General features: G+C 36.0%; 1 protein-coding gene across 3 annotated transcripts in view; it reads left to right on the forward strand.

The window, feature by feature from the left end:
- XRN1 (5'-3' exoribonuclease 1) overlaps window positions 1-10,771 on the forward strand; it is a 93,209-nt gene that overhangs the window by 5,915 nt on the left and 76,523 nt on the right. For all 3 annotated transcript variants that reach the window (XM_007446951.1, XM_007446949.1, XM_007446950.1), the window contains exons 2-6: window positions 1,798-2,030; window positions 5,487-5,584; window positions 6,760-6,869; window positions 6,960-7,070; window positions 9,051-9,133. In XM_007446951.1, the coding sequence (XP_007447013.1) occupies window positions 1,798-2,030; window positions 5,487-5,584; window positions 6,760-6,869; window positions 6,960-7,070; window positions 9,051-9,133 (635 nt within the window). The remainder of the gene's footprint in view (window positions 1-1,797; window positions 2,031-5,486; window positions 5,585-6,759; window positions 6,870-6,959; window positions 7,071-9,050; window positions 9,134-10,771) is intronic.

Below are 10,771 nucleotides of genomic sequence, written 5' to 3' on the forward strand. Positions count from 1 at the left end.
ATTTTAAAAATACATTTTTAGGTAGCCAACTCCATCATTTGTTTGATTTATGATTTCTAACTTTCCCCACATGAAAATTGCCAAAATATTTGTATATAGTTGTTTTACTTACATTTCTCACATTAAAATTTCTAATCCTTCTGGAATTTATTTTGTTATAAGGTGAAATACAGTTTTGTTTCCAAATAGTTACATAGGTGCCCCATCCCTTTCTTTCACTGATTTGAAATGTCTCTTATATACTAAATTTCTGTGTACATTTGGACTACTTCTAAACTATTTGGTTCAATTAAACTGTCTATTTTATAATTAAAAATATCATATAGGGCAGGTTTTCCTTCATTGCTCTCCCTTTAATATGCTCTCTTACATGTTTATTCTCCTAAGGAAACTTTGTAATCATTTTGTAAAGTACCCCCACCCCCTCAAAAAAAAAAATCACATTGAGATTTTTAGATTTCTTGAAACAAACAGTAAATCTTTTTTTTTTTGGGGGGGGGCCTCTCACTGTTGTGGCCTCTCCCGTTGCGGAGCACAGGCTCCGGACGCGCAGGCTTAGCGGCCATGGCTCACGGGCCTAGCCGCTCCGCCGCATGTGGGATCTTCCCAGACTGGGGCACGAACCCGCGTCCCCTGCATTGGCAGGCGGACTCTCAACCACTGTGCCACCAGGGAAGCCCCAAACAGTAAATCTTGAATGTACATTTAAAACCTCATGATCACAGTTGTCATTTCATTCAAGTCTAATACTCACTAAGGGCATTAAAATTTTTTTTTACTTAGTCCAATCCTATGTAAATAGGTGTTTTATAAATGTATTTTTATGGTGTTCATTGATTCAAAGACCAAAACTTTTTACTCCTAAAACTCAAAGGCATGTTATTTTCTCAATAACAGGAAAATGTATTGTTACCTATGCATATGGTAAAATTTGAATAATTGTTTCAGAGATAGTTTTCATTAAGTTTATATAAAAATGCCCATTATGTTTTTATGTTTGAAAATTCAAAATACTTTTCTTCAATTAGTATGTAAGGCAGACTACTCTCAGATCCCTTAATTACACTAGATATTAAGTTGTGCCCATTTTAGTTCCTTGTTAGTTTATATTTGTATCAGTAATGTTCCCATTACTTGTTCACAGACATTTAAATAGAGGAAACGTCAATCAGAGTCAGAACCATGAAGGCCTTTCTATAAAAGTAGATGCCTGTTAGCCAAAGTTTAGAAATTATTTAATCCACCTATAAAAAACAAATCAGTTTTCAAAGTTTCCTAAATATCTTGGCATAATCTAAGCTTTTTAAGTTAATATAACCAAATTAATGATTCTGTTTCAGTGAAACCAGATATACAATAAGGCTTTAAATCACTTGTAAAACCTTTGACCATGTACAAATAGCCTTTTGATATAAATGGGCATTATGTTACTCATTTATAGAGGAAATTGAGGCTTTGAGGAGTTAATGTCAAATTGTAGGAAGAAAGGAAACTAATATTTTGAGTACCAAATCAACCAAGAGCTTTATTTGGTGTTTTCTCAGGTTATCTTATTTTAAATAAGTAGATAATTTCCTGACAGTAAATGTGATCAAGCTTTTGGTGCATAATGTAACCACATAATATGTCTCCGTCTTACTTATTCCTCCTGTTTGTTTACTTTCTTTATTCAACTGTGATTGCTTACTCAGTTTTTATATAATAAGAATAAGCCCCTATATCCGGCTTTTGATCAGATGTCTAGGTATCTGTGTTTGATTATAATAATGATCTTGATCATTTTTCTTTGTTTTTTAGATTCCTGAATTTGATAACTTATACCTGGATATGAATGGAATTATACATCAATGTTCCCATCCTAATGATGATGATGTTCACTTCAGAATTTCAGATGATAAAATCTTTACTGATATTTTTCACTACTTGGAGGTGTTGTTTCGCATTATTAAACCTAGGAAAGTGTTCTTCATGGCCGTTGACGGTGTGGCTCCTCGAGCAAAGATGAACCAGCAGCGTGGGAGGCGTTTTAGGTAAAACATTTGTGGTTTATTTTAGAATACTATTTAGATTAATAAAATGTATTACTTCAAAGGTAATTGACTTAACACAATGCATCTCCCATTCACGTTTCTTTTCTGCTGAAATTTCCCCCCAGAAGTGGAAGTATCTCAGACTTACAATGTCATGTTTTATCGATCAAGTAAATGAATTAGGAATTCAAATGAGGTGTCATTTCTCAACATATATGATGGGTTGTATAAAGTTACTCTGTTGTTCTCTGTCACAAATTTTTCAGACTTCCTAAAACTTGGTAATTTGGAAATGGTAGTGGTAGAGAAAGTTCCTAGAGTATTTCGTCCTGAGCTGTGGAACTGCAGAGTGAACTGAGAGATTGTTCTAATGAGAATATCACTGACATTTAATTTGACCCTGGGCTAGATGCTGACCCTGCTTGAACATGGGTCCCTACTGGGTAGAAAGGCAAATTAGATTAGAAGGTGATGGTTAGTGTATGAGAAGTGAACTGAGTTAGGACACTCAAGATATTATCAGCCCCCAGTGTATGACTTGAGTAGTAGGAGAAGCAAAAGGTTGAAAAGGAGTTGTATACAGAGAGAGGATTTTAAAATCAAAATCCTGGACCTGTGGAATATTTCTAAATAACAATGAAAACATGCAGTGTCCTTGTTATGAGTAACAGGAGTAAAGTTAAGAGGGTTGTTGGAACTGAAGGAAAGAAACCCTGAGTCTAGTGAGTTTGATAGGTCATTAGCCTAATAGATCCTTTCCTTTCATCACAATGGCAGGTAAAGAAGTAGAAAGGGCACCTGTGAATCAGATGTGGAAATCATCAAGGAAGGTGGGAGAGTACCTTGGAGAAGGCTAGCAGTGAGAATGGGAAGAGGATGGTAAATCTACTAATTTAAATATCAAAAGAGAAAGATACTGAAGATATTGGAACTGTGAAATCCTTGAAGACAAGGGCCATCTCTTACTAAAATTTAGATTCTCAAGTACCACCCAAGACTTACTTAATCTGAACCTCTAAAAACTAGGCCCTGGTATTTGTTAAACTAGTTTTGGGGCGCTGCTGGGCTAGATAATCTAGTGTTGAGAAAGGGTTATATAAGCCCACTGTATCAGTCAGTTGCAGGTAATAGAAATTTAACTATTCTGAGCAGAAAGAAATATAATACAGAGAGTTGGGTGCTTATAAAAATCATTGTAAAAGCCAAAAGGTTGTGCATTTAGGTTAGCCTTTAAGAATGACTTCCAGAACAACGCCATAGAACTCACCCACTGATGGTATCACTACTGCAACATTCAGGAAGGTGAGGAGTTCAGAGGCCCTGACCAGAAAAGGTAGTTCTAGGAATTTATTCCTTTAGCTCTGATCCAGAGATTAAGAAGCTAAGTCATATCCAGAAGCCTAGCTGCAGGGAAGCCTGAGAGTTTAATTTTTTTATAGCTTTCTTCCAACCTCTCCAGTATCAGAAGACAGACTAGGAGAGAGGAATGGGCGTCGAGGGCCAGTTGACCCTAACCACCACAAGCATTCGCTCGGTACTGTGGCGGCATCGAGTGTGCCATGTTTCCTCCAAATCCCCCAGTCAGCTTTTCCTCATTCTCCATGGCGACCGTTTTCTTCGCTCATAATCTTTAATCCTCATCACTTCATATCTCTGCCATCTTTTAAATCTGCTGCCATCTGTCTTTCATCCCCACCGTGCCACTGAAACTTCCTTACAAGATTATTAATAGACTCCTTAAAGGGGCTAAATCTAGAGAATAATTCTGTCTTTATATTACTTCATTTATCTCTGGTATTTAGCAGTGTTGACCATTATTTCTTTCTTGAACTTCCTTCCCATGACCTTCAGGTAACTATACTCTATGACCGGGGATTGAACCTGGGCCCCGGCAGTGGAAGTGCCAAGTTCTAACCACTGTACACCAGGGAATTCTTTCTGACTGTACCTTCTTAATCTCCTTGTTATATTCTCTTCCTCTGCTTTGTCTCAAATATTGATGTTTCTTAAGGTTCTGTCCTGGGTCCTAAGATATCTTATCCAATGACTTTAAGTACTGAATCTGTACTGATGACTCCCAAACTTATCTTTCTCGTGGATATCTCTTTCCAGAGCTTGTATACATCCAAATGCCTGCTAAATGCCTCCTCTGTTTACCATAGATACATTTCAGGCTTAGAACTGAACTCATCTTTCCCTCAAACCTGCCTGCCTTCTATGTTTCCGTGAATAACATCATGTAAATAGCTGCTCAACTCCAAAGTCCAAGAGTAATTGGACTTCTCCCTCTTCCTTATTCCTCACATCTAAGTCATATCTACTTACTTCTTTTCATCTTTACTGCTACTGTCTGCCTAGTCCACCATAATCTTCTACCTAGATTAATTTAATAGTTTTGCCTTGCCCCTGTCCCAAACATTCTCTGTATTGCAGCTACATTAGACATTATGGCTGTTTAATTTCTATCTCCCCACTAGAGTGTAAACTCTGAGAAGAGGAATCATTTCTTTTTTGTTGTATCCCAAGAACTTGTCACATAGTAACATTGAATAATCATTTCTTCAGTCAAAGAAGGAAGGGGAGAAAAGAGGAAAGAATGGCTTCCATTGGAGAGATTACAAATGAGTTGATATCTTCAGAGTCTTTGATATATTGAAGAGGTTGGTAAGAGAGACAGGTTAAATACGAAGAAGAGTTTGGTTATCGCAGAAATAGAATTCCACAGGGCAAAGTAGATAGAGCTAATAACAAGGCTGTAGAAAATGTACATAAAGCAGGATTTCCTAACTTGTATGCCATGTGGCATATTTGTGTGCCACACATGGGTTACTGGAGAAGCCAGATTGGAATGGGGATGCCAGTATTCAAACCTGTGTCTATCGGACTCTAAAAATCATGTTCTTCTTAGTAAATCCTGTTGCCTCAAAAATGAGATCATTTTGGCTACTGATGTCATTAATGTTATTAGGCTTTCGCTTTAGGTGTTTTCATGAGGAAACCCAAAGATATACATTACAATTTTATAATTATTTTTATATAATATTCTTAGAGATCATTTTAATGATGTACTTATTTGATATTATTAAATGTAGTGTGTATAATGAATGTTTATGCTATACTTTTGAAATTATTTCTAGAACTAATATGCTGTATATTTGTGATTAGAAAAGAATTACTTTATAATAAGTATTTGTAACATTCTTTGTCAGTTTTATGCTGTTATAATGTTCTACTTCTATAGTCCCTAGCTGAAAAACTCAGTTCTTTAAATAAAAGGAAACAATTCTGAGGCTCATCTTTATTGATTATAGACATTTCAAAACTTATATGTTTTGAACTTAAAATTGATGAATTAGTATTTTAGTTACAAAAACTTCTAAATAACCGTTTACTTTATGTAGAGATCTCTATTTTTTCCAGAAAGTTGAGCACTTCTTTTCCCCCTTAACATTTAAGGTCAGCAAAGGAGGCAGAAGACAAAATTAAAAAGGCAATAGAAAAAGGAGAAACTCTTCCTACAGAGGCCAGATTTGATTCCAACTGCATTACACCAGGTAAATTCACTGAGAGAAAAAGTCTGGCAGATTTAAAATGTAAATGTAAATTTCTCTTTTCTAACCTCTATTTATTTTGTCCTTAGGATTCTATTTGCTGTATTTTCCCAGTTATGTCTCTTCATGAGATGGTTTGGTCACCTTGGTCATAAATGCCCCTATGGAGACCCACTGTAGGGATTTACAGAAGCTGATAAGGGCACCTATGGACAGGACTCTCCCAGATGCACAAAATTCCTTACCTAGAAGGAACTTACAAGATCAGTCCTACTCCTGCCATTTATTTGTATGAAAGCTGACTCAATGAGGTTGTGGTTCACCCAGGTTCGTAGAGCTAGCTTGTATTCAGGAGAAGAAACCCACTTTCCTTGTCTAGAGTGCTTACTCTTCTTCTCAGAGGCTGTTAAGATTTCTGTGACTTTAAGGAAGAATTAATTTATCAGTATTACAAGTTTAATCTTATATGCAACAGCACAGTCTGCCCTTCCTAGAGTTTTGTCTAACATCATTATAATTCTTTACATTGAAAAAAAATCTTACAATCGTACTATCTCATTAATTTTTACTATAGTAGTTTTCTCTTTCATTAAGTCCCCTAATGACACATTGCCCAATTTAATAACCAGTTTTATTGTTATACAGATTAAGACTTATTGCCTTTGACTATTGACTATCTGGGCTTTTCCTGAAACATAATCATTGTAGACTCAGTTTCCAGATTAATAGTAATTTTTCAGGTTAAAAATAGTAATGATAATAGTTGTTATTGGCAATCTTATTGAAGCTACATGCCTTAAAAAAAAACAAAAACAAAAAACTTTAGAATCCAGCAGAGAAATAGAAGATTGAAGTTTGTTGGAGTGTTGAAACCCTGCCCTTGTGTGAAAATATTTGAAGCATAGTCCTGAGGCAGCAGTAACATTCTTTGAATTTCCCCATCTGACATTAACTTCATTTTGGGGTGCCTGGTAAAATTGGAAATAGTTGTGATATTTGCTTGGGAAAGATACAACATTACTTGCTTTTCAAGATAAGCAAGAGAGCTTTCGACCTCCTTGGGAGATCTTATACCTAGCTATTCCCTGGATACCCAAATCCAATTTCACGTTGTCACTGGGAACTCAATGTTTTTATATCTCTCTCAGATTAAATTTTTAAAAACCTTTTATTTTTAGGGACTGAATTCATGGCCAGGTTACACGAACATCTGAAGTATTTTGTAAATATGAAAATTTCTACAGACAAGTCGTGGCAAGGAGTTACCATCTATTTCTCAGGCCATGAGGTTATTATCTTATTTTATTTAAAGAGTTTTTTAAATTTAATCTTGAGAAACATAGCATATTACCACATGTTTTTTAAACATTATATTTAGACTCCTGGAGAAGGAGAACATAAAATCATGGAATTTATCAGATCCGAGAAGGCAAAGCCAGATCATGATCCAAACACCAGACACTGTCTTTATGGCTTAGATGCTGACTTGGTAGGTATAATGTTTATTGTATTATAATCTTATGCCATTGTAGTTAAAATATCTAGGAAACTTGGTCTTAATAAAAGAAGATTTCTGGCTTCTCTGGTGGCGCAGTGGTTAAGAATCCGCCTGCCAATGCAGGAGACACGGGTTCGAGTCCTGGTCCGGGAAGATCCCACATGCCGCGGAGCAACTAAGCCCGTGTGCCACAACTACTGAGCCTGTGCTCTAGAGCCCACGAGCCACAGCTACTGAGCCTGAGCTCTAGAGCTCGTGTGTCACAGCTACTGAAGCCTGCGCGCCGAGAAGTCACCATAATGAGAAGCCCGCGCACCGCAACGAAGAGTAGCCCCCGCTCGCGACAACTAGAGAAAGCCCACACGCAGCAATGAAGACCAAACGCAGCCAAAAAAAAAATTTTAAGTAAAAAAAATTTAAACATTTAAGAAGATTTCAGGCTGTGGGAACAAATATCGGAGATATAATAATGATTGCTACTTCTGCTATTACCAAAGTTCTAAAACATTTGGAAAAGGAGTTCTTTTGCCATAGTTTATGATCAACAGGTCTCTATAGTTAGTGTTCACACCTGACTGACCCTAGTGCTATGAATACTCTGCTGAGGTCAGGATAGAGGGCCCTTTTTACCCTCATGCTTAATACACGATTTTTAATACCACCTGATCTGATGACTCCATAACCCAAGTTTGCTAGACTTTTTTTGTTTTAACTTTCTATTACAGAAATTTGCAAATATAAACAGATGTAAAGGAGAGAGCATAATGAACCTTCTTGTGTCCTTCATCTGTCTTCAGTAACCTTCAGCTCCTTTCCCTAATCATCTGTCTCCTTCTTCCTCCTCCCCTGGATTCTTTTTTTTTTTAAGACTTTTTTTCTTTTTTTTTAATAAATTTATGTATTTATTTATTTTTGGCTGCGTTGGTCTTCGTTGCTGCGCGTGGGCTTTCTCTAGTTGCGGCGAGCGGAGGCTACTCTTTGTTGCGGTGCGCAGGCTTCTCATTGCGGTGGCTTCTCTTGTTGCAGAGCACGGGCTCTAGGCACATGGGCTTCAGTAGTTGTAGCACGTGGGCTCAGTAGTTGTGGCTCGCGGGCTCTAGAGCACAGGCTCAGTAGTTGTGGCGCACGGGCTTAGTTGCTTCAGGGCATGTGGGATCTTCCCAGACCAGGGCTTGAACCCGTGTCCCCTGCATTGGCAGGCAGATTCTTAACCACTGTGCCATGAGGGAAGCCCATACCCTGTATTCTTGAAGTATATGACATGTGTTATTTAATCTATAAATATTTAATGATGGAGAATATTAAAAATAATGATAACCCCAATGACATCCCACATAAAACAAAAATTAACAAATCACTGTTTAATATATAAATAACCATTTAATATTCTCATTTCCCTGATTGCTTCATAAATGTTTTATTTTGTTTGAATCAGGATTAAATGAAAATAAACAATATACATTGCAGTTGGTTGATATGGCTCACTAGACTGTTTGACTTACTTTGGGGATTAGAATACTATGTGAGAATATTAACTGAAAATATCCTTTTCCAGTTTTTTCTGAGTTTTCACACACTAAAGTTATCTTGGCCTCCAGAAGAGTCCTGTATTCTTCTGTCATGGAAATGCTGTTGCCCTAATTCCTTACCCATTCCTCCGTGGCAAGTGGAAAGGTGTAAAAACCAAGAAAACATTTTTGGGATTTTTTTATGGGGGTACAGTGAGGTGGTTATAAAGGTTATGTGAGTCTAAAGTGAACATTTTTTTCTTAGAAAAGTACACAGAATTTACCCAATTTATAACCTATAGATGTATCATATTTTGATATTTATACATTTAATTTGCTAATGAATTGTTTATTTTCCTTAAATAAGTATGTTCTCTATATAGAAACTTTTTTGATTGCTTTTGTGAACCCGATGCTGTAAAAAATGAGAGAATAGAAACATTTCTTCATCATTTTTCAACAGATTATGCTTGGATTAACAAGTCATGAGGCACATTTCTCTCTTTTAAGAGAAGAGGTTCGGTTTGGTGGCAAAAAGACACAAAGGTAAATCATACTGCCTATATATCAGAAGGTAGAACAGAAATAAAATTAGGAATAGTAATCTCTTAACAGGTATATGACCTGTAAATATTTTCTCCCAGTCCGTGGGTTGCCTTTTCACTCTGTTGATAGCGTCATTTGATGTACAAAATTTTTAATTTTGATGAATTCCAATCTATTTTTTTCTTTTGTTGCCTGTACTTTTTAGTGTAATATGCAAGAAATCATTGCTTTAAAAAAAAAAAAAAAAAGAAATCATTGCTGAATGCAATGTCATAAAGCCTTTTCCGATTTTATTCTAAGGGTTTTATAAGTATTAACTCTTAACATTTAGGTCTTTGATCATATATGTTGAGTTAATTTTTATATGTGGTGTAAGGTAATGGTCTGTCTTCATTCTTTTGCATGTGGATGTCCAGTTTTCTGAACAACATTTGCTGAAAAACTGTCTTTTCTCCATTGAATGATCTTGGCTCCCTGGTCAAAAATCACATGACCATATATTGCAAGGGTTTGTTTCTGGGATCTGTATTCTATTCTGTTGGTCTATATGTCTGTCTTTATGCCAGTACCACAAGTATTTTGATAACTGTAGCTTTGTAGTAAGTTTTGAAATCAGGAACGGTGAGACCTCCAACTATATTCTTCTTTTTCATGGTTATTTTGGCTGTTCGGGGTCTCCTGAGGTTAATAATTTTTAAGATAGGTTTTCTGGGTTTTTTGTAAAAAAGTTGGAATTTTGATCAGAACAGCATTGAATCTATAGATCCCTTTGGGTAGCATTCACATCTTGATATCAAGTCTTCCAGTCTGTTAATATAAAATGTCATTCCATTCATTTATGTCTTCTTTAATTTCTTTCAGTTTTATAGTTTTAGTGTACAAGTCTTTTGCCTCCTTTCTTCTTCTTTTTTTTCCTTTAATTGAAAATAATGTTTTTAAATATAGTTACCTGCTGTGCATTACATCCCCAGAGCTTATTTATCTTATAACTGGAAATTTATACCTTTTCACCGCCTTCACCCATTTCACCCACCCCCATCCCCTACCTTTGTGAATCATCAGTCTGTTCTCTGTATCTTTGATTTCAGTTTTTTTGCCTCTGGCTTTTTCTTTTGCTTTCTTGGTCAAGTTTATTTCTGAGTGTTTTATTCTTTTGGATGGTATTGTAAGTGGAATTGTTTCTTAATTTCCTTTTTGGATTGTTTATTGCTGGTATGTAGAAACACAACTGATTTTTGTGTTGACCTTATACCCTGCACCTATGCTGAATTCATTTTTTAGTGCTAGTATTTTTTTTTTTTTGTAGATTCTATGGGATTTCTACATATAGAATTATACCATCTGTAAATAGAGAGAGTTTTACTTCTTCTTTTGCAGTTTGGATACCTTTTATTTCTTTTCTTGCCTACTTGGCCTGGCTAGACTTCCAGCATAATGTTGAATAACTATAGTGAAAATGGGCATCCTTGTCTTGTTACTGATCTTAGGAACAAGAATTCCTTTCCTTGGGAGGAAAGCTTTCAGTCTTTCACCATTGATTATGATATTAACTGTGGATTTTTCATAAATTCCCTTAATCATATTAAGGAAATTCACTTCTGTTCCTACTTTGCTGAATATTTTTATCATGAAAGAGTG

The sequence above is a fragment of the Lipotes vexillifer genome, unplaced genomic scaffold (assembly GCF_000442215.2).
Source record: "Lipotes vexillifer unplaced genomic scaffold, Lipotes_vexillifer_v1.1 scaffold40, whole genome shotgun sequence".
Classification (NCBI taxonomy): Eukaryota; Metazoa; Chordata; class Mammalia; order Artiodactyla; family Lipotidae; genus Lipotes; species Lipotes vexillifer.